Genomic DNA, 24,663 nt, shown 5'->3' with positions numbered 1-24,663 from the left:
ACGTAGACTAATCGCGACAGGAAGGCTGTTTATAATGGAGAAGGAAAAGCAAGAGGCGGAGACTGTTGTGAAATAAGCAACGGGGGGCGGGGCGGGGGGCGGGGCATGGAGCTCGTAAAACCCTACATTCTTTCAACCGGGAGGGAGGGAGGAGGAGGAGGAGGAGGGGCCAGAACAGCAAGGCGGGATTGGCCAGCCCTGAGGCGGGGGTGGAACCTCGGTTGACAAAGCGGAGCGCACGAAGGCGAAGTCGACGGCGAAGCGGCGCTCTCATTGGACGCTCCTTCCAAGTCCCGCCCCGCCGCGGCCCACGCCCGCCCGCCCGCGTCCCGTGCTTCCTGGGTGCCGCAGTGGAGTTGAAGGGTGTCCAGCTTCGGGCGCCCGAGCGCGCCGTTTTTTTTCCCCCTCGCGAGCGGGAGATGTTGGAGAGTTTGCGCGAGCGGCTGCTGAGTGTCCAGCAGGATCTGAGCTCCGGGTGAGGAGGCGACCGGGGAAGGCGGGGGTGGTGGTGGTCGAAAAGGCGGTTGCGGTTCCCCTATAATGCTCCCGAAAGACGCGGGGAGGGCGGCGCTCGGTCGGTCGGTCGGTGGTGAGTTTGAAGTCGAGGCGCCGGGAAGACTTGAATCGCCGAAGCCTGTTTTTTTTTTTGAGGGTCGCGTTCCCTTAAGAAGCCCCCCAAACTGCGTCAATCGCTTCGGGCAAGCAACTGCCAAGGGGCGGTGGGTGTAACACCTGACGCCTTTACGCGCCAATAAGCCCCCTCCGGACTCGTTGGGCTGAATTTAAAGGCATCGGCTACAAGAGGGGTGGTTTGACTCTGCTGCAGCCGCGGAAAAATCCCGTGGTCATTCCCTGAAACTTAACCCTGAGCAAATAAAAAAGGGGACAGGGTTGTAAAAAGTGCGGTATGCGGGGTAGTAATAGCAACCTTTCTTGACCAGAACAAGTAATCCTTGACTTACGACCACAATTGAGCCCAACGTTTATGTTGCTAAGCGAGACGGTTGTTAAGTGAGTTTCGCCCCCATTTTTACCACCTTGCTTGCCACCGTCGTTAAGTGAAGCCCTGCTGTTGTTGGGCTAGTTACACCCTTGTTAATTGAATCTGGCTTCGCCGTTGACTTTGCTTGTCAGAAAGTCGCAAAAGAGGATCATGTGACACCCCCCCACACTTTAACTGTCATAAATATCAACCACTTGCCACCGTCGTTAAGTGAAGCCCTGCTGTTGTTGGGCTAGTTACACCATTGTTAATGGAATCTGGCTTCCCCATTGACTTTGCTTGTCAGAAAGTCGCAAAAGAGGATCGTGTGACACCCCCCCACACACACTTTAACTGTCATAAATATCAGCCACTTGCCAAGAGTCTGAATTTTGATCACATGACCGGTGGGGATGCTGCAACGGGTCGTAAGTGTGAAAAGCGGTCATACGTCACTGTTTTCAGTGCCGTTGTAACTTTGAACACTGAACAAACTATTGTAAGTCAAGGGTTACTTGTAGTGTACTTAAGTTCAACCATATGTACGCTAGGCCTTCTCTGTGGCTGCTACGACCCTCTGGAACGAACTCCCCGTGGAGATTCGTACCCTCACCACCCTCCAGGCCTTCCTCACCACCCTCCAGGCCTTCCGCATAGCCCTCAAAACCTGGCTGTTCCGACAGGCCTGGGGCTAAAGACTCGCTGCCCCACTTCGAATGGTATGATTGTTGTGCTTTTAACTATGTATGGTTTTTATGTTTTTGTAACTCTGTTTGTATTTCCCCTCCCTTTTTGAGTTGTGAGCCGCCCTGAGTCCCTTCAGGGAAAAGGGCGGCATACAAATAAATTAAACCTAAACCTAAACCTAACCTAGGCTTTCCCTTCTTAATATAGTGTCCTAAACTGTCCTGAATTTTTGAGGTGGACTCCCTCCAAAATGCATTTTAATTTTTCTGATACGCTTACATAATAATGAACACTTCTTTTTTCCGTTTTTTTTAAAAAACTAGTGATTTAATTTCAATTTGTTAGTTAATAGTCTAACGTGTTTTAAGATATTGTAGCGTGAGAGGTATTAGCATGGCACCTTGAAAGCAAGGCATGATTGTTTTAAAAGTAATTCTAGCTCTTTAAAGGAAGCGCCAGCGAAAATCAATAGGTTTTAAGTAAATGTAAAACTGAAACCTCTGTGGTACAGTTCTGTTTTCTTCCAAATGCTCTTGTGGCTTTGTGGTCAGATATTATAAAAGTGCCTTCAACAGCCAGTATGACAGAATTTTTAGTTGCACTTCTTATGAAATCTGTTTCCCAATTTGCAGCTTTGTTTACATTTGTTGCTTCATGCCACTTTTTAGAAACAAAAGTGGAATCTGATTATGTTGGTAACAATCTAGCATGTTGAGGGCTAGATTCGCATGTTGCACTGCATCGCCCCAAGCAATGTTAACCTAAGGATTCCTATTAAGATAGATTGTACTGTCGTACGTGGATGAGGATTCTTAGTCATCCAGGTAGAAATGTCTGCTAGTTGAGTCTTGACTTGAGTCTTGAGTCTTCAGACTGAAGAAGCTAAGCTTCTAGAATAAGCAGCGAATCATCTCAAATCAACAAGGAAATAAGTCCAGTTGCCATGACTTAATCCTTCAAACAATATTACCTGGATGACTGAGAATCTTTATTGCCACGCATTTTGAGGAAGAAACCCTGAGGTTGGTGCAGGAATAACCCTGAGAATTTGAGGAATTGGAACATTGGCCCTGCTTACTCAGGTTCCCTTAACCAACTTGTTCAGACTGAAGAAGCTACTTGGATGAGCAGCAAATCGTCTCAAATCAACAAGACAATAAATCCACTTGTCATCGCTCAACTTTCAGACTATACAGTGATCCAAGCATAAGTTGCATTGAACAATCTAGATTTAAAAGAATGAGCTATTCCAGAATGTCTTAGGCAAAATAATTTATATTTTTCAAAATGTAATAGATTTTTTCCCCATAGAGGAGCTGTGCAGTTTACTTCTTTAATATATAACTTTAAGCAATCTATGGCTGGGTTGCTATAATTTTTTTATATTTTAGTAACAGTACCTGGTAGGCATCTTACAGTGTCATATGTCTATCTTTTTAGTGACTAAACCAGCACAATTTCTTGGTGTAAATGCTATTTTAGGCTGCAGAAGATGAAAGCTTTAATATTACATGCTATGTAATATTTCAAAAAAAAGATTGGAATAATACATATTATATTACTTAACTGAAGTTACTGTGTTTTCCCCGAAAATACAACATGTCCTGAAACTAAGGCCATGCCAGATTTTCGCGGTGGGCAAAAATGTAAACCCTCCCCTGAAAACAAGCCCTAGTGAAGGGGTGGGTTTAGCCAGAACAGGGGGCAGCCCTTCCCCAGTCACCTCAGGACTTCTTGGCCCCTTAATCGGATCAGCTGGGCCGCTCCATTCACAAAACAGCTGATTCACGGGTGCCGCTCAGGCCTCTGCCTCCAGCAAACGCCGGTCGCTTTTGCAGCCAATTGAAGCCGGAGGCCAAGCAACACAACCTAAATGCCTCATGCCCTCCTTACATAACGGTGACAGTCACAGCAATTCTGTCCACGGAACAGGAAAAGAAGGCATGGAAATCAATACACCTGGGACATCAGAAGAAGCCCTGCGAGGAGATGCCGCTGCTGATGTGCAGGAAATCCCCACCCACAGATCACCCTTTCAAAGAGGAGTTTCACCAGGATGAAGGCGACACAAACACCGCCTTCAGCCACCTCTTTGTCCTGGTGAAACCTCTTTGAAAGGACGATCTGCAGGTGGTGGGTGTGGAGATTTCCTGCACTTCGGCAGCAGCGTCTCCTCGCAGGGGTTCTTCCAATGTCCCAAGTGTATGGATTTTCACGCCTATAAGAGGTCGCTTCTCACCTGCATATTCACATTGAAGCCTCGAAATGGGGCGTTTTTGCAAACGGCTTGAAAATGTGGAGGAGGATATTCCTGCCTCTCACCCTGTTCTGAAGTTCAGCACAGACTGAAAACAGGATAAGAGACAAAATCAGGGGGGATTTTCAAGCAGTTTGCAGAGGGTGGGGCTGGTGGGCTTGCTGCTTCCTGCACCAGAAAAATAATAAGGCCTCCCCGAAAATAAGGCCAACCCCTTATTTGGAGGGTCAAAAGAAAGTAAGACCCTGTCTTATTTTGGGGAAAACACGGTATCTACGGCAAACCAAGCTCTGCTTCAAAAACGTAACCCCTGTTAGATGTGAAAATTGAAATTCAGATAAAAGTTTACATTTGAAATTTGTGAAAAATGCTTCCTTGTTAATAAATGAAAGTGAAGAGTATGTTAATGGAAACAATAGAAAATTAACAGTGAAAGTGAAAAAATATCCACAAAAGGTAACCTTTAAAAAAAAACCTGAAAATATTCTATTGCAGTGAGGATGTTTTCTTGATGTGGGGAAGATTAAAAAAGATATTTGTGGCACAGTCTGTTCACAACACCTCAGAATTATGACTTCTTCATGTGCAGAACAAGATATAGGTTTGGAAAGAAGATGGAATAGCAACAGGAAAGCATCAGGATTGATGCAGTACCTGGGCACAGTTTTGCAGTATTATTTTTAGGTGATAGAAGGAATACAAGGGGATTGGTACATTCAGTGAATTGGTATTATAAACACTGAAAATTTTAATTGGGACTCTTAATCAACTCTTCCTCTCTCAACATATGTTTTCTAGGCTGAAGATCTTCAGTGACAAATCAAGAGAAGCTAAAATAAATAAACAGAGGTACTGCTAAATATTTTAACATTATACTTTAATATTTTAACATTATACTTTATACTGTAAAGTCTGTTTTCATTAAGAAAACTGTACTTTAATAATGATTTCATGGTATAAATTGTTCACATATTCAGAACATATATTTCTGTTTTCATATTGCTTGCAGGGCTTTAAAATTTGATCTTGTACAATAATAAACTATTATATAATATTACGTATAATATAAAGAACGGTTGCAGGAATAGGGCATGTCTAGTTTGATGAAAAGAAGGACTAGGGGTGACATGATAGCATTGTTCTAATATCTCAGGGGCTGGCACAAAGAAGAGAGAGTCAAACTATTTTCGAAAGCACCTGAGGTCAGGACAAGAAGCAATGGGTGGAAACTAATCAAGAATAGAAGAAACTTAGAACTAAGGAGAAATTTCCTGACAGTTAGAACAATTAATCAGTGGAACATCTTGCCTCCAGAAGTTGTAAATGCCCCAACACTGGAAGTTTTAAAGAAGAGGTTGGATAACTGTTTGTCTGAAATGGTATAGGGTTTCCTGCCTAAGCAGGGGGTTGGACTAGAAGACCTCTGAGGTCCCTTTCAACTCTGTCATTCTATGTTCCAGTCATTATTATTATACCAAAAGTATGTGTGCCACTTTAGAGAGCTGCTCATAAGTTAGATTGGTACAAGTAGTCCTTTCTTAATGATTGCCCTGTTTAGTAACTTCAAAGTCATGGTGGTGCTGAAAAAGTAACTTTATGACTGATCCTTGGACTTATTATTGTTGCAGCATCAGGCATCTGGTGGATGTATAAGATTAGTATTGCATCTTGCCATCACACGATCACCAGTTATATAATTTACAGCCAGCTTATGACAAGCATAGTCAATCTAGAAGCTGGCAGTAAAATTGCAAGGTGTCATCACATGATTTCTTGCTTAATGGCTGCATTGCTTAGCAATGGACTTGCGGTCCCAATTGTCTTTGAGCAAGGACTACCTACATCTGTACTCTGTACTCTATAGAAGTTTGTATTCACAAGAGGAGACATAACTATGCCATTGCAAAGAATACAAATTGTTCTATATGACACCTTAGAATTTTCTAGAGGCCAAACCAAACAAATAAAAATTGCATTTCCAGTTAGCTGAATACTGCTGATGTTGTAATTATCTTTGATTTTTTTGTTGTTTTAAAAAACGATTTGTGGATCCTCCAGATCCTAAAAAACAAATTTAAAGTCATTAAGATGTGCCTATAATTTTTATTACAGGACTGCACAGAATTTACCAGAATTTTCTGCTGGTTTAGTTTTGCTGAGTAGGTACGTTTCCTTAAACTGTCACTGTTTTATGACAATGTTATTGATTTCCTTATTTTTCTGGAGGCAGAGATATAACTGCAATAAATACTGCATAGGGTATTTCCTTACTTCTTTATTGTTTTATTAATCAAAAAGCAATAAATAACAGTATAAAATCAGTAATCTCACCGATAACAATGGCTTTAACTTGTTAATAATTAAAAATACACTAAACGCACTAGAGTGTTTATAAAATGCAGAATTTTAGCTTTTGTGCAGTTCCTGGGAATTTCATAGTATTAAATAGACAACTGTATACTTGAATCAACTGATTGTTAGACTAACTGTGCACTAATTTGTTTGTAAATTGAATATATGTGACTTGTCTCCAAGAAATAATATATAATTGCACCTTTTTATCACAATTCTATTCATATTTTTGAATTAAATCCCCTTGAGTTTACATCCGAATTGGGTGATGATTATAATCTAAATTTAGCTCCATGAATAATGTAACCACAAATTTAATATAGGTAATACAGAAAGCAGTACTTAGATAAAGTTACTAATCTTCAGGTTTAAAAACACTTACTTTTTATTTAAGGAAAATTTATCCCTTTTTAAAGAAAGCTTATTTTCTACTTTCCCCCATTTTTATTTTATTTGTGGAAGTGTAAATTGGTTGTTTAAAACTATCTACATGACCTATATTTAGAGTTTTCCAAATCTGAAGGTTTATTATTTATTTATGCTGGGTAAGTGACCACAGGAGAAGCTCAACTTTCATTTAAAATATGTGATGTTGACTTTTGCTGATCTTTTTGCTGATCTTACTATAAAATTCTGAAACATGCTAATGTAAAAAAGGTTCTGTAATGTAGTGCTTCTATAAAAATAAAGCCAACCTATATCAATGTCCATAGATTAGATATAATGAAGAATAAAAACATCAGATCTGCAGCATTTGATATGCTTATATTTAAGAATAAATATTAATGCTATTTCTGTTTCCTTTTGGGAAGGTATGAAGATTCGTGGGCAGCACTTCACAAAGGAGCAAAAGAGTGTGCAAAAACTGGAGAGGTGATATAAACACATAATATGGAAAAGTTTAATTAAAAATGAGTACTGCTATTTCAATGTTTAGCATTTACGAATTAAGCATGGCTGTTATTTAAATGAATATTCTCTATACTGTGTTTACAGGAACCTTGCATAGCAGTTTTAGAGGCTCTGTGGTGTTAAAATATATGTGGCAACTTAGTAGTATTGCAGGTATAATGCAAATTGATGACATGCAGGTTTAAAACCAGTTATTGTACAATAAGTACAGTATCTATCACAAAATGATACCTTTGCATAAAGTACGTGGCTGTTTATGAGCCTTCTGAGTTCTAAACACACACCAGGAAAGCTTCACTGGAATCTTTGAAAATAACTATGCTAAAACTTTTGCAATACAGGTGTAAATTATCAAATACTGGTAGTCCTTCAGAGGTGGGTTTCTGCCGGTTTGGCTGGGATCGGGCGAACTGGTAGTGGTGGCAGCGGGAGACTCCGCCCACCCACCTGGACATGCGCAGAAGCATCACGGGTAGAAGCATCGCATGCATGCGCGCATGAGCAAAATAAATTGAAACCCACCTCTGTAGTCCTTGACTTAAAACCATTCATTTAGCAACAGTTAAAAGTTAAAACCACACTGAAAAAAGTGACTTACAACCATTGCAGAATCCCCAGAGTCATACTATCAAAATTTGCAAAGTCAATGGGGGGAAGCTGGTTTTCCCTAACAACTACATGATTCACTTAATATCTGCAGTGATTAGCATAGCCATGGTGAAAAAGATTCTAAAATCGAATGTGATTTAACAACCTCCTTGTTTAGCAATAGAAATACTGGTCCCAATTGTGTCGTAAATTGAGGACTACCAGTACTCTGTATAGTCATTCTCCATTTGCAATCATGAAGGCATAGTTTCTAAACATTCCTCAAAGGTAAATCACATGTATCATGTATTATAAATGTGTTAAAATGTATACATACATACATACACAGGTGCGTATAGAGAATATTTTGGATTATGGAAATTATTTGAATTTTTAAAGTACAGTCTTATCTATCAGCATCACTATTCAGAACACTTTAGGAATACATCTGAGTTCTTGAACTACCAACTCAGTAGTGGTTTAGACAACATCTATTACCTTTCCCTCTCAATGTAATTCAATATAACATTGATTGCAGTACTTTTGAGACCTCATGATTTTATTTGAATTAGATATTGGATATTAAACTAATTAGATATTAAACTAAAGACACCACTTAAAGACACCAACCATGTTCACATAAACATATATAGCAAATATTATACTAATTAGTCTTGTAGAAATGCAGTATTGATTTAGAAATTCAAATAGTTTTAAAAATGATTTGACTCATTTTCCAGAGTAAATGAGTTAAATCTGATGCCTTTATAAAACTTGTCTGGATTTTGAAATAATTGTCTGAATTAATTTAGCAGCACTGGATTAGTTAAAAATCTAAATTGAATTGACAGTTACATATTGTTTTGTACTGTTTATTTCAATTCATTGTGCTGAATTCAATCCAGACTAACATTAGATTTATGGCTCTCTTTTTTTTTAACTATCTCAGTGATAATGTGGAATAAGACACAGCATGCAGTGCTAAAACTTGGGAAACCCCATTATCCATTACTGAGATATATGAAACTGCTATTATTTATACTTATAGTGGATTTATTTGCTGTAGTTCTTTAGCTTTGAATGACCTTGTGTTAATAGCATCTTAGAATTTTGAAGAAAGAAAGTACTGTGTGTAAGACAAGATTCGGCAAAAGAGTGTATAAACTTGAAAACCTAGCAGGACAAATAATTAGTCATATATTTATACATTTTTAACAGACTTAAAATAGTTGCAAAAAGGACATTCTTTTGGAAATATCAGTTTTGTACTATGCTGAAATATATTTAATTTAATTGAAAACTACGAGGGCATAGAATTAATTGCTATGAATTAGTTATTTTACTTACAGCTAAGTGGGAATGGAACTCTGCAGCTTTGAAATCACTTGAGGCTTTAGCTTGAAAACTAAACGAGAAATTTGCTATCTATAATTATATCCTTGACTTTAATAATTTCAGCTGGTGGATAGTGAAGTTGTAATGCTTTCTGCCTATTGGGAGAAAAAGAGAAGTGGTCTCTTGGACCTTCAACACCAGCTCCAACAAATTCCAGTATTTCTGGCAGGCTTGGAATCTACAACAGCTAGCCTGGGTAAGTATGCATTCAGTTTGTTTCTTATTTATAGAGTTAGATACTTATAAATACTCAGATCATTAAAAAGAAGATATCATAGCATCACTGCTAGCTGTTACAAGTGAGAGGTACATTGACTTTTGACTGAATCCAAACCCCAATTAAATCATTATATTCACAGGAGGGGGCATATTATTTTAGGAGGGTGCAATATTGCAGACTTTGAAAAATCCATATAAGCAAATAATTTTGTGTAACTTAGGTGTATTTTTAAAAGTACTCAGCAGGGGGCTCCCAAGGACTAGTTTTTCAAATTGCTGGCTTGAGTTTAGCTTTTTAAAATTATTATTGGTGCTAATCCTTTTTGTTGAGAACAGAACAGCTAGACAATATCATTAGCAGGACAGCTCAAATGAATATAAATTGGGAGTATAGACTTGCAAATGATGTAATAAAAACAGTAAACAGAAAAGAAAGATGAAATCCAGAAAAATGTGGCTGGATGGTGGAAAGCTTACAATTTGAAACAATGAAGGAAGAAGCAGTAGATTGTTTGTAAAGTCAATTTTTGCTAATATGATAATGCACCCAATTGAAAGCCACAAAAGAAAATGCCCTATCTCCAGCACTGACCACAGAAAAGACATGGTGCCCGCTTTTGTCATCTACATCGCCTACTGCCAATTACCTCCACGCGACCTATTAGATCTCATCGATTAGGCCTCCTCCGAGTTCCATCTGCCGGTCAATGCCGACTGGCAACTACGCGGAGGAGAGCCTTCTTGGTGGTAGCTCCGACCCTATGGAACGATCTCCCCATGGAGATTCGTACCCTCACCACCCTCCAGACCTTCCGCACAGCCCTCAGAATCTGGCTATCCCGTCAGGCCTGGGGCTAAGACTGTAACCCGCCCGAATGGTATGAATGTTGTGTTTTTTAATTATGTATTGTCTTATATGTTAAAAAGTTTGTCTCCCCCTCCCCCTTGGATTGTGAGCCGCCCTGAGTCCCCCCAGGGAAAAGGGCGGCATATAAATAATAAACTTCTATCTATATCTATCTATCTACAAATGACTCTGTTTATGTAAGACACCGTTTTTGGGGGCCTGCTGCATCAAGATTCACCAAAATTAGTAAATGGGGTCTCATTTGTAATTTGTTTCACGGATGATGATTTTATTATGTTCATTTATATTTTAAAAGTATTCTAAAGGTCTCTGTTAAGGTTTTGAAAGTAAACTAAAGAGATTTCTGAAAGCCTGTCCTAGGAAAAAAAGAGCTGAACTTTATAAGTCAACATTCTGAATTTATTTTAGTTTTGATTCTCTGAGACGGAAAATGAATTCTGAACTTGCCATCTTACCTTTCACTAAAAAGCAGAATATTGAGCACAGTGATGAAGGGGAACAAAAGGGTGGCTTTCCATTTACTGGTGTCCTTATGCAGTGCTACAGGTGCATAAAGCATTGTAATCATTAGCAGATGGAATTCTTCTGAGAATTACCATGATTGCAGTGATTTTTATGGCTTAGAGCTGCCAGTTTTGGATTAGTTTGAGAAATAAGCTGAATTATTTTTGATTTGGGGAGAAATAAGTAGTTGATTGCTCAGGAGCTTCATTTCTTGAATAATTATTTTAGAAAACCCTTGAAAAATATTGTGCATTATAGCAATAGCACTTAGACTTATATACCACTTCACAGTCCTCTCTAAGCGGTTTACAGAGTCAGCATATTGCCCAACAATCTGGATCCTCATTTTGCCCACCTCAGAAGGATGGAAGACTGAGTCAACCTTGAGCCTTCATTCTGCCAAATTGCAGTCAGCTGGCAGTCAGCAGAAGTAGCCTGCAGTACTGCATTCTAACCACTGTGCCACCATGGCTCTTCTGTAACCAACTGTCTCAAGTAGACTTCTCCAAATTGCCTGATGGGAAGATAAGTTAGGATTGAAAGGAAAGCAGGTGTCCTGTGACACTTCCTCTTTCCCTTTAATATGTCATTCACTGTACCAATTTTATCACGGTGTCTGTGTAATGGAAAAGAGAATTCCCCATGAACTAGCATAAAAAAAAATTGTCCTTGGTTCTTAATATGTTTGTTTCTTGAAATGTTTTGTTGTGAGAATTTGGGGTTCTGGTAGTATATGTTATAATGCGTGAGGTTATTTTGCATGAAATTGTATCAAAAGTAATCATGATCTATTTGAGAAGTGATACTTACATACCTTGTTTGAATGTTTTGTTAACAAAGTCCAATTGGAAGCACATTTTAAAGAAATGGAGCATCATTTATTACATCTTGAAGATCTTCGTGGACAGTGCGAATTGCAAAGATACAAGCATATGCAAATATTACAGCATGAAAATTATAAAAAGACAAAAAGGTAAGCTTGAATATATTTGATTTACTCACAGAATCCTTTCTATCTGATGTGTAAGCAAACATATTAAATTAACTTTTTATCTTAAGGAGTGCAAATACTTTCATACATGTAGCATTCTTCGTGGGAAAATTATTAAAATACCTCCTGCTTAGAGTGGGAGTAGCTGGCTGCTGGAAACTTCTGAATGAATGTGTTTCAACTTTTACTATGAAGACATTAGAAAAAATTGTTTTGGTTTTAGGATTCTATCCTTCATCGTGATGATCTGGTGTATCACGTTTTTTTAGTTTCTTAGTAGAGAAGAAAAAAACACTATTGCAATAGCAGAGACCAGCTGTTTTTGGATGACCTGAGATGTTAAATTTGTTGTTCAAGTTGTCGTTCTTTTCTCAAGAAAATCAGAGTATCTCATTTCCTGTTGGCAAATAATTGTAAGATGAATAGCTGTTAGGAATAAATTTGAAACGATTGATCACACAGGAATCCATGATTTTTTAATTAGCAGGCCAATTGAAACTTGAGCTTTGATTTTTAATAGGTATCTTCAAGAACATTTGGATATAAATTAGTTAGATGAATTAGAGGGGTGCGGTGGCTCAGTGACGAAGATGCTGAGCTTGTTGATCAGAAAGTTTGGCAGTTCAGTGGTTCGAATCCCTAGTGTTGTGTAACAGAGTGCGCCCCCGTTGCTTGTCCCAGCTTCTGCCAACCTAGTAGTTCGAAAGCATGTAAAAATGCAAGTAGAAAAATAGGAAACACCTTTGGTGGGAAGGAAACAGCATTCCATGCGCCTTTGGCATTTAGTCATAGCAATAGCAGTTAGACTTATATACCGCTTCATAGGGCTTTCAGCCCTCTCTAAGCGGTTTACAGAGTCAGCATATTGCCCCCACAGTCTGGGTCCTCATTTCACCCACCTCAGAAGGATGGAAGGCTGAGTCAACCTTGAGCCGGTGAGATTTGAACCGCCGAACTGCAGATAGCAGTCAGCTGAAGTGGCCTGCAGTACTGCACTCTAACCACTACGCCACCTGCTGGCCACATGACCACGGAGATGTCTTCAGACAGCGCTGGCTCTTCGGCTTTGAAATGGAGATGAGCACCGCCCCCTAGAGTAGGAATGACTAGCACATATGTGCAAGGGGAACCTTTACCTTTACAGAGTTAGATGAATTAGAGGTCTCACAAAGTTGTCTCATAGCAGATAAATAGTTATCAGATAAGAATATTCAAGAAAGAGTACAGTTAGTCTTTGACTTACAGCCAAATGTTTAGTGACCAAAGTTACAATAGCACTGGAAAAAATGACTTATGATCATAACCATTGCATCATCCCCATGGTCACATAATCAAAATTCGGATGCCTGGCAACTGGTTCATATATCTGATGGTTGCAGTGTCCCAGGATCATCTTTTGCACCTTTGATAAGCAAAGTCAGTGGGGAAGCCAAATTCAGTGAACAGCTGTGCTGTTAACTTAATAGTTGCATCTAACAATGGTGGCAAGAAAGGTCGTAAAAAGGGGCAAACCCCGTTTAACAAATGTCTCTATTACCAACATAATTTTTGATCTCAACTGTGGTCATGGACTCCCTGTATTAAACAGAGCAAGGGATTTTTATTAGCTCAGTTGGTTCATTACAAAATAATACACGATCTAGTTTACCTTGGATAAATTAAATTAGAACTATAATCCCTGACTATGTGGTACAGTCAAGAATCATTAATAGGTGATATCCTGCTTCCCAGAAAAGCAGTTTAGCTTATTCATTGGATATTGAAATAAAATAATATTTGTAGCTCAGGACTAAATTGTGGTCATCGTGGTCTCTCTGAGCTTGGTTGTTTTCTGGCAGACGTTTTATTACTAAACTAGGCAACATCATCAGTGGACGGATGATGTTATCTAGTTTGGTAATGAAACGTCTGCCAGAAAGCACTGAGAACTCCCCAATGAAGGCAAAATTGCCAAGAATCATTGGCTTTGACTGCTAGTTGCCCTGCTCTGAAGAGCAAACGAGAAGCCTGCCTCTGGCATCATTAATCATTCGAAGAGTTTATGTATAAGAGGTTTTTTTAAATTTCTCATTCCTTGAGAACAATTTGACAAAAAAATATTTGCAGTGAAGTAAAGCAAACTAGAACAGTTAAGTTTTTCATCACTAAAAATGAGATCTGTCCTTTCTTACAGCAACCAACGTTACCACAGTTAGCCCAAAGCTAGGAAACTAATTTTACTTTTCTTTTGATTCAAGAAATTATCATAATTACATACTTTAAAATTATGGAAGATTTCTGGTGGTTTTCCAGTAGGTTTCTCTAAAAAGTATAAATAAATCCCAAATATTGGGATTGTTTTCTATTTTATTGAAAAGTTATTTTTGTCAAAAGTTACTGAAAGTTATTTTTCTTTCAAATAAATCCCTACTCTTTAGTTTTATTGTAACAGATATCTTAATTATTCCCAAAATGGAGAAACCTAGTGTTTTAATTATAGATCTATTTCTTTGAATATATCAATATTAAGATTTTACTTTGGATTGTAAATTATAGTTTATTGTTCTAATTGTTGAACTTCCAGTGCATTCTATATAGATATAAAGCTCTCAGAGTCTCTGAGAGTCAAGCAAATGTAATACATTTTATTTTTATTTAATTATAATTTATCAAATTTTTATACTGCTCATCACACGTGCATGAACAAGGGCACCAAACATTTGATAGTAGAAGATAGTACTAGATTTTTAACTAATGTTCTTCCCGTAATTCATCATAAAAACTAGCAGCAATGTTTTCTTGGAAGGTTTAAGACAGGTTTTGATTTGGGATTCCTCCAGTTTCTATATTTTGGATTGATGTGGTTTACTCAACCTTTAAGTCATGTGTAATTATTAATGGTGTAGTGTTTCCTTGGACACAAGCCAATTATCCACTCTCTCTCCCTTTCTTAGTATGTTGTTTATCAATATTTGAATTAACTTTTTTGAAAAAGGGGAAAGAATATAACTTAATGAGCAATGTGGTCAGCATTTTTCAAGTTCTGTTTACAATATAATTTTCCAGCCTCCCCCCCCACTTTCCCCCCCTTTTATTTCTGTAAGGAATTGGAATACAAGCTCCAGCTGAATTAATTGCGTCATTAGCTGCTCACTTATAATACCATGTATATTATATGGTTCCCATATATTGTGTCCTCCGGGGTTTCACGAATGGAACTGTGATTCCAGGGCAGGTGTAGTGATTGTTGTCTTGGTAGCCATTGGGGGCCTTGTTGCAGACATTGTTGGATGTGAAACCTCTTTTTGTGAGGTTGGGCCATCAGGATCAGTGGGGATTGCTGCCTAGTTGCCTTCTTCCCTACTGTTTGGCAGCATCTCTGTCTGGGAGAGTTCCCCAGGCTTATGATTTTGGGAGACTCCAATCAGCCTTCTCTGGGTCTCCTGTCCAAGATAGCACAGGAGCCATGGACGATGGGCCAACTTATTCATAGCCCTACTGACACATTATATCTGGTATTGGCTTCTGGACAGTGATGAATGATTTAAATTTCAGGAACATTAGCATTAGTGCCCTGGTATGTATGGACCACTCTCTCTTGGCCTAGAATACTCCTCTGCTGCTCCACTGCAATCCACTGATACATTTCTCAGCACTTTGTTGTCAATATCCAAATATCCTTTGTAGCTGGATCCTTTTCAATATATTTTTTGACCTTCAGTAAGATTGATTGTTATCACATTTTCATGGCTGTTCTTATTTCCCTCCACTTTCTCATTTTGTTAAATTGGTGTCTCTGTTACTGAACACTTCTCTGCTTTTCTCTTCTTCTGTTGCAAGCCTTTGGGATTCTTCATTCTTTCTATTTTATTTCTGTTTTTTATTCTTTTGGGTAATTGAACATGTAACTTTCAAAGTCACCTCAATGCTGATGAGATTAAGCTGAAACTAGTTACTAATTAACTAATTAATGAAATGTATTAATGATGAAATTGGCTCTGCCTTTTCTGATTCATTAACACATTTCTGCCTTCTTGTTTGATTTGGCCTCCTGGATATCTCCCAAAGCTTAGCTAAACGTACTAAAGACTAAATTACTTTCTACTCCTCTTGATATTCTGCAACTGAATGAGTTATATTCTTTGTTATATACATACCTAAGTATTGAATGGATTTCATGCAAATATGGAATTAATAGTTCTTTTGATACTATTAGGTGAGAATTTAAGAACTATTCATTTCATCCAGTTAATAGATGATACTGCTGTTTTGCTAATGGCATCCATGTTTTTCATATATACTGAGCAGTAGTATGGGTTGGAAATAAAAGTAAGTTATCTGCAAATAAAACCAATTTATGTTCAATCTCTGACATACATTATGTTTTTGTTTTTATTTTTCAGGAAAGAACTTGAAATCTTCAAAGGTATTTATAATTGTTGTGGTTTTCAATTTTAAATATCAAATACTGTATAATGTTTCTCCAAAGCAAGAGCCATCTGCCAATAGTATGGCTGCTTTACTCTTCTTCCCCCTCAGACCTGCTCCAAAATATTGAAATATTTTTGAAGCAAATTTGAGGCTTGTACAAGAAACAGGTAAGTGGCCAGGAGAGTAAAAATAAAAGTATGTAAGTTTCTTTGGTGCCAGAAATAAATAAGATACATATCACATATATGTCCAGCTGTAGCTACCATGATACAAACATGTTAGGAATATAATCTAACGGTTGGGTTGGCAATATATAAATCATGTAACAATGCTGTACCTGTTTCTTTAAATCATGCTGTAAACGTGATTGGTTGCTGTTTCCTCAATCGGCCATACAATGAATTGTGAATTGCCATTCACTAGGTGGCATGGCAGAAAACCAGATTTGAGTTACCTACATACATTCGGAGCCCCAGCATGGGTGCATATACCATCACAAGTGAGACTGAAAGGGCAACATAGAGCTTGACAGTTATTTTTTGTAGGATATGAGGCCAACCATAGATCATTTAGGTTTTGGGAGAAAGGCACAGCTAAGGTTTACTGTAGCGCTAGTGCTAGGTTTATAGAATATGTGTGGAATCAATTAGAAAAAAATGATAATGTAATTATCGACACCCAAATAGTCCCTAATAATGAGGTAGTAAAACCAGTAATTAAAGAAATTAAGGAAGAAGTACAGTTACAGGAGGAACCAGAAAAACAAGAGCAGGTTATACAGGAGAGTCCACTGGTGAGTCTTGAAATACCTAGACGTTCAACTCGTGTAACTAGACCACCTGACAGGTATCAGGCGTCTATAGCATGTCAGGCAAATAAGGTTCCTGCTAATTACCAAGAATTACCTCTATATTCAACTAAGGAACAGAAAGCTTGGAAAGATCCAATGGAAAAGGAATTAAAATCATTGCAAAAGTTAGAAGTATATGAAAATGTAAAGTTACCACCAGGTAAACATGCCATTGGTTGTAAATGGATTTTCAAAATTAAAAATAGTGTAGATGGGACTGTAACCCATAAAGCCAGGTTAGTTGCACAAGGATTTGCTCAGTTAGCCAATGACTATGATGAGGTCTTTGCGCCTAGTTTAAAGGCTGCAACGTTACGGGCAGCATTAGTGTGGGCAGCTAAGAATGAATATATAGTTAATCATTTAGATGTAAAGACAGCATATCTTCATGCACGGTTGCAACATACTATATATTTACAGAAGCCTGATTGCTGGAGGTTGAAAAAGAGTCTGTATGGCTTGAAGCCATCAGGATATGAATGGAATTAATGTATAGTTAAAGAGTTAACTAAGATAGGTTTTAAAGCTGGCATGGCTGATCCATGTTTGTTTAAGAAAGAAAGTGGTGGTGTAATTTCATTGTTGCTATTGTTCACTGATGACATAGCATTAATCACTAAAACTGAGCAAGAAGCTATGAGGATTATAACACTGTTAAAGACGCAGTTCAGTATAAAACATCTCGGTGAGATTAGTCAATAGCTTGGTTTACAAATAGATAAAACTAAAGGAGGATACAAAATCTCACAAACTGAGAAGATTAACCAGCTACTCAGAACGTTTAGGATGGAACTGTGTGAACCGGCAAAAACTCCAATGGGCCAAGAGTTTAGCCACAGTGACGTACAAAGTCCTGTATTTGATAAAGGTGTTTATCAATCATTAATTGGTAGCTTATCGTATCTGAGTAATTGGTCAAGGCCCGACAGAGCATATAGTGTAAATCAATTAGCCAGGTTTAATGCTGAACCTACTGAAAGGCACTGGCAAGCTGCTAAGAGGATATTAAGATATCTTAAGCAAACGATGCATTATGCATTGTATTTAGAACCTAAGGATGATCTGAGCTTAACTGCATATGCTGATGCAAGTTTTGCTACAGATGTTTCTACACGGAAATTAACATCAGGGTTTGTTGTATTACTGTGAAAAGCACTAATTGGATGGCAGTCTATTAAGCAAAAACATTTAAGTCTATCAACTATGGAGGCTGAATTCTCATGTTTGTCATTGTTATGTACGGATTTGGTTTGTTATAAACAACAACTACTTGATATGGGGATTGACATACAAGAGCCTATTGTTGTTTACGAAGACAATCAAGCAGCAATTCAGATGGCATCCAATCTTGCTGTAAAAACTAGGTCAAAACACACTGATCGTTGATATGTAAATGTAAGGCAATGTGTGAATGGTAAATTAATTTCACTAGAGTACTGCATGTCTGAACATAACATTGCAGATCATTTTACTAAGGCCCAAGGTAATATAAAGCATAAACGTTGTTGCGAGGAAAACGGCTTAAGATTGTAAGATTTATATATTGTCCTAACCAAAGGGGAGAATATTAGGAATATAATTTAACGGTTGGGTTGGCAATATATAAATAATGTAACAATGCTGTACCTGTTTCTTTAAATCACGCTGTAAATGTGATTGGTTGCTGTTTCCTCAATCGGCCATAAGATGGAGCCAGAATCACTATTAGATGCTGATCTGATTTGAGTGTTTGGAAGCTGGCTGTTAGAAGTGCCGTAAAGTGATCAGCGTGAGATATTTTACAACTGCTAGCAAACTTTGTGTACCGAACTGTTTGTACGATTATGGACTATATTATTTGGATTATCCCCTAACTGAAAGACGTTGATGACTGACTGTCTTATCCGTGTATGACTTGGACTGTTTGATGGACTCTGATACCTCTATTTCCACGAAAGTAAAAGCCTATTTAAACTGCAGTGTCTCTGTATGCTGGTTTGTGTGTTCTCCAACACTACTCTCACAACGCTTCTCTGAACGCACTCGCTCTCCCGACGGGAAGCTTACCTAACAAAACAGATCTTTTGCTGTATGTTATGTTGACAGTTGCAATGATGATCTTCGTAATCCAGATAGTTTCAGTTTAATAATAGTAAGTCGGACTGGCAACTGTTGACTAAATGATGCAGTTGTAGAGCACGACGCCACATGATTTATGATGGCACTTGTGGCACTTCCAGTTGCCCTTGTTAGATGAAGCTTAACGGTGAAGGTCAGAGTGTCCCATGGTCATGCGACTGTTTTTTGAAAGCTCCTGCCAACTTTCTCATTGACTCTGCTTGTCAGAAGCTGCCAATGAAGATTTCAAATGGTGATCATGTAACTGTGCAACAGTCCAATCATAATTACAATCATATGACCATGAGGATGCTATGATGGCCGCAACTACAAGTTATCTGTGTTTGGTCATAACTTTGAATGATCACCAAATGAGTTCTTGTTCAAATACTTTAAAGTAGATCATTGAAGAGTGTTGAGCCTGTGTTATGTGCCAATTAGAAGAAATCACATAAATAAAGATAGGAGACATGAGCACATTGGCTGGTCTTGAATGCTGAATTCATTTTATCAACAGAGAGGGGGAACGAGATGCTACTATGCTCTATGGAATGTCTACTTATCAGGATTAAGTTCTATAGAACATTTGGTTTAGCTGTATGTTACGTCAATTAAAACATTGGGAGAAAATTTTGCAAAAAAAAGTGTAACCTTTAAAATTATGAGGAATAGTTATATAATATTTGTCTTTAATAAGTGACTAATTTTACTTTAAAACAACTAATATAATCAAACTTCAATATACAGTACGTTATATATAAATTTTAGTTTGGAGCTTGATATGAATTAGTATTACAATTTTGCAATGTTGACAGTTGCAATGATGATCTTCGTAATACAGATAGTTTCAGTTTTATGTCACTATTAAGTTGGGCGATGAGAGTAAATCTGGTTCTGTATCGCTGAATATTAATTAATTAATATAATTTAATGTTATAGTTTCATTCTGAAGAATAAAATGATTCTGAAACTGAGGTAGCATAGAAGTATTTTCATAGAGTTTATACTGGTACTTATATATTCAAATTTGCTGTTTACAGTAAAACTTTTTTTCTACTTCTTGAACAATAGATTTTAGGGAATCAAATGTCACTGTAGTTGTGCCATTTGTATTCCTGCTGTTTGCCTGCTGAAAGTTTAGAAAATCGAATACCCCTTTCCTCCAATGAATCTGTTAAAATGAAATTTATTGTATTTTGACAAGACATTTATTAAACTTATATGCCATCCATCTTGGCAACTCTAGGTGGCTTACAATAATTTAAAAAATGAATAAAAACATTAAAACAGTAAAGCAGTAAATAGTAACACTAAATTTGTTTAAAATTTACAAAGATAGTTCCCATTAGAAAAGGAAGAGTTTTTTCCCCCCAATATTGTCCAGGGGAATGTTTGCTATCCAAAATTGACTTCTATTGGGAGGGAATACAGTGCTGGCATGAAATTTTAAAAAAAAATCTTGTCTATTTCCTCTATTATGCAATTCTGCTGTTATGCAATTCTGCTATTATGCAAGGAGCAGGGATCAAGTGGAACACAGTATTATGCTGATGTTCATTTGAAGATTATATAGAGGATTAAATAAAGATTCCCATAAGTCAGAATTCTGCGCAGGGAGAGAGAGAGAGAGGAATTGAACTGACCAAGACTGAAAATGCAAATAAGTTCCCAGAAACACTGCAGGAAAAAGATTATTTCAGTCTTTTATGTAAAGCAAGTACAGAAATAAGATGCTGTGCTTGAAGAGATTAGGTGAAAAGCATGCTTGCATTTTAGACTGTCAAGAAGCCCAAGAAAGCCAAGTAAGTCTGAAGGTTCTGGATAGGAGGCAGCTAGGTGGGAGCTCATGAAAGTTGTTTCTAGTGAACTGATCCATTTTACTTTATATGCCATTATGGTCTAGGCTGCCAGGTATTTATTAGCTCTTCTCCATAGTGGCAACTTATGAAGAATTTACTCAAGGACTATGTTTATATACTCTAGCACTCCAGCAGTACTAAGCTCATTTCCATATACTAATAAGAAAGAGTCTTAAGCAGGAGTGTCAAACTCGGGTTGTCCCAGTAGTGTGATGTGACGTATCAGGACTTCACCCCCCTTTGCTAAACCAGGTGTGGGCGTGGCCAGTGCGTAACGCATCCAGCCCCCGCACTATGCGTTTGACAGCCCTGGTCTTAAGAGTAGGGGAAAATGTGTCAATTCAGGATCAGAACAGTGGAAAGAGGTAGGATCTGGTTCATACCAGTTGTTAGAATTAAAATTTTGGCTAAGGATGATTCTGTGGGCTCAGTTTCTGTGTTCTTGATTATTCCAGTGTTTCTCAACCTTGGCAATTTGAAGATGTCCGGACTTCAACTCCCAGAATTCCCCAGCCAGCATTCGCTGGCTGGGGAATTCTGGGAGTTGAAGTCCAGACATCTTCAAGTTACCAAGGTTGAGAAACACTGGATTATTCATTTCTCCCCAGAGTCTGAGGTAGCCATGACACAAATCTGCTTGGTATATAAATTCTCATCTGTTTAAGGTTTGCACAGCCCTAGTAGTCTGCATGTGGTCTTTGAATATCTTTATCTACCTCCTGTTTAATTTAATTGGCACTGTTATTGGAAACTGGCAGCAGTTTCATAGCTGATTCTAGCTGTTTATATTATTTCTTTCTTAATGATACTGGTATCTGATGATTATCCTGCTCTTGCCAGACTTACAAGCTAAATCTAATTGTAATTTGCCATCATGTTCATATAAAGTGTATTTAGGATTTCTGAAATGTGATTGTGTATTTTAATGACTAGTGGTTAATGTTTTCTTGATCATTCTCTCTCTCTCTCTCTCTCTCTCTCTCTCTCTCTCTCTCTCTCTCTCTCTCTCTCTCTCTCTCTCTCTCTCTCTCTCTCTGTGTGTGTCTGTGTGTGTGTGTGTGTCTGTCTGTCTGTCTGTCTGCATGTGAGTGAAGAAAAGGCTTATACTTCTGGCACCAATCCTTATACTCCACAAAATATCAGATACCAAAATCATAATCAGCAGGGACTTATCATTGTTTATAATAGTTTTCGTTTCATAACATTCACATGCATTTGTATATGTCCATGTCTGAAAGTTTCTCTGAGAAAACTAATTTTTTTAATATTTAGTTAACAAATTGACATTTATATTTCCTTAATTCTTAGGCTCCTCTTTAGCTGCCACTTACAAATACTTAACTGCTAGTATCTTTATACCTTTATCCTTCATAATGTAGTCTTTTTTGCTGCATCTTTCTGAATTGTAAAACAAAGTGAAACTATATTTTACCTTCATTTGTTGCCATTTTTGTGCCAGTATGATTCTTGGTTGTGTTTTTGTTATGATAGTTCTTTTGAAAGTAACTTCATAATTGAGACAGTGGGAGAAAACCTCTTGTTTTAAAAAGCACTTCTTTCATTTGCAAAATAATAATCCTGATTCCATTCTATCAGTAGCCTTTTGCCTTATTTAGCGGTAATTGCATATCTCCATATTTTGTGCATAAGCATTCATCTCCATTTTTATATCATGTTTGTTTCATCAGTATTAAACAATATTGCATGTAACAGTTCAAGCACCCTCTAAAGTGGACTGTACTTCATAAGTGCTAATGCCATGATGTATTTGTTAGTTTTACATGGCACAAACTCTGTGCTGATTGGAAACCAAAACAGGTGTTTAAATGCATATTACCAAAAGATTCCTGATGGGTTTTTTTGCAATTCTGAAGTAAATGGAACAACTTAATTTAACAGAAGCTGTCAGTTGTTATTTGAAATAAGACTTTTCAACATTTAGTATTTCATTCAGTATGTTAATACATGAAAACCAAATTAACCCCAGGAAATCACTATCTCTAACTCATCATTACTGATTAAAATTGCCTTCTACTGCTTAATCACTTGAATAGATTAAACTGTCAATTAAAGAATCTTTCATACACCCGACAAGGTTTAGCTTTCTTGTATTTTATTCTTAATATTAACAATATGAATGTTTAGGAAGTTTGTCTTGTTCAGTGTAAACTGAGTAAGACTATGCATATTTTGTTTTTCAAGGTTTAGGAGCCAAGAATATTTTCGAAAAGCTCCATAACGTTATTAATTATATTCTGTCCTGAATATATTATAAAATCTATGTCTCTACTATAATACACTGGCAAAAAGGAAGTGATATTCTTAAATAAAAGAAAAGACCCTTAAAATGTTAGTTAATATTTCAGTTTAATTAATGCAAACAATTGTGACATAATTGTGACTCATATTTAGAACTTCCATATATTATTACTTAAGTGCAGTATTGGAGTATGTGTTTAAAAAACAATTTGAAATGTGGGAATATTAATTTTTCCTGTTTAAAAGGATTTGCTTTTCCATATACATTCTGATATGCTCTATTTAACAATTAAAACTTGCTCTTTATTTGGGAAACTGTAACTTTGTTAGGTGACTACTAGGAACCTGGCATTTTCAGTTAATGATTCTCATTTTCTGGAAAGTGTTTTTTTAGGAATGATAGCTCTCTCTTTTTTTTTAGTATACACACATGTAATATTTTGGTGACTTTCCTTTTTTTAAAAAAAAGAATCAGAAAGCTCATATTGCATAGCTAACCAAAAAGAAGAATGTTAATATCTGTTGCTCCTATTAGATTAAAACAAACCCTGGATTTTAATGTTGTTGAATCTAACTATTTATTTAGCACAGCACATTTTTATTGCTTATATACATGCAAAAGAGGAAAATGCTTTCCTGTTAAGACTAGTTCATAATTTCTCCTTGTAGGGTTATTTAAAAACCATGATTATTGATAATTTTAAAGGTAAAAGCAAAATAAACAGTTTTTGAAACTGCTGCCTATTCAGCAGCGGTTTAAGTTGAAGAGTGTTTTCTATTTTGTTAAGCTAAAGGCAACTGAAAGATCACACAATTTTTTAGGACTGTATTTTCACCCCTTTCTTCCACAGAATGTGGTATGTTCTCTGATACTACAGCTCTTAGCAGCTCTTGCTTTCAGCTTGGGAGCAGGACTCGAATGAAGGGATTGTAAGTCTTCATTTTCTATGCATGATTAATTGAAAAATGGCATATCGTTTTTGAGAAGGCAGAATGGTTGTATAGAATAATAATTCTTCTTTTTATATTGGGAAAGATGTACATCACTAGAGCTGCTCGGTAATTGGATGTTTCCACCTGACCAGTATTATCCTTCTGTTTATTTGCCTGTTCCTTCTGTTATGTTTTCTTCAGGAACCATGGCAAATAATCAGAGTAATTCTTGTAGGGGAAAGTTTATTAAATTATATGAAAGCTTGTCATTCATTAAGCTAGTATTAGACTCCCATTTAAAGTGTAAATATATATTTTAAGCTTTTAAAAACTGCCTTAATCGTAGCCTGTATTCTGACATTTAGACAGTGGTTTTAAAGCTGAATAAAATGGGAAAATGTATAATAAAGGAAAAAGGGGGTTCCTTCATGCCAAAGTGAATTTCATTAATAGAACACTCATAAATCTAGGCTAATCATGATTCAAGTTATGTATTAATA

General features: G+C 37.2%; 1 protein-coding gene across 1 annotated transcript in view; it reads left to right on the top strand.

Annotated features, from left to right (window-relative positions):
* Positions 1–320: 320 nt before the first annotated feature.
* Positions 321–24,663, top strand: part of DTNBP1 (dystrobrevin binding protein 1) — a 44,087-nt gene continuing 19,744 nt past the window's right edge. Inside the window, exons 1-7 of the mRNA XM_087707417.1 lie at positions 321–475; positions 4,725–4,775; positions 6,039–6,089; positions 7,091–7,151; positions 9,237–9,369; positions 11,605–11,737; positions 16,138–16,160. Coding sequence (XP_087563543.1) covers positions 420–475; positions 4,725–4,775; positions 6,039–6,089; positions 7,091–7,151; positions 9,237–9,369; positions 11,605–11,737; positions 16,138–16,160 — 508 coding nt within the window. The 5' untranslated portion in view covers positions 321–419. The remainder of the gene's footprint in view (positions 476–4,724; positions 4,776–6,038; positions 6,090–7,090; positions 7,152–9,236; positions 9,370–11,604; positions 11,738–16,137; positions 16,161–24,663) is intronic.

This window comes from Thamnophis sirtalis, unplaced genomic scaffold (genome assembly GCF_051295495.1).
Source record: "Thamnophis sirtalis isolate CommonGarterSnake01/CBP01778 unplaced genomic scaffold, rThaSir2_p1.2 scaffold_2, whole genome shotgun sequence".
Classification (NCBI taxonomy): domain Eukaryota; kingdom Metazoa; phylum Chordata; class Lepidosauria; order Squamata; family Natricidae; genus Thamnophis; species Thamnophis sirtalis.
This window is presented reverse-complemented; position numbering and strand designations above follow the sequence as displayed.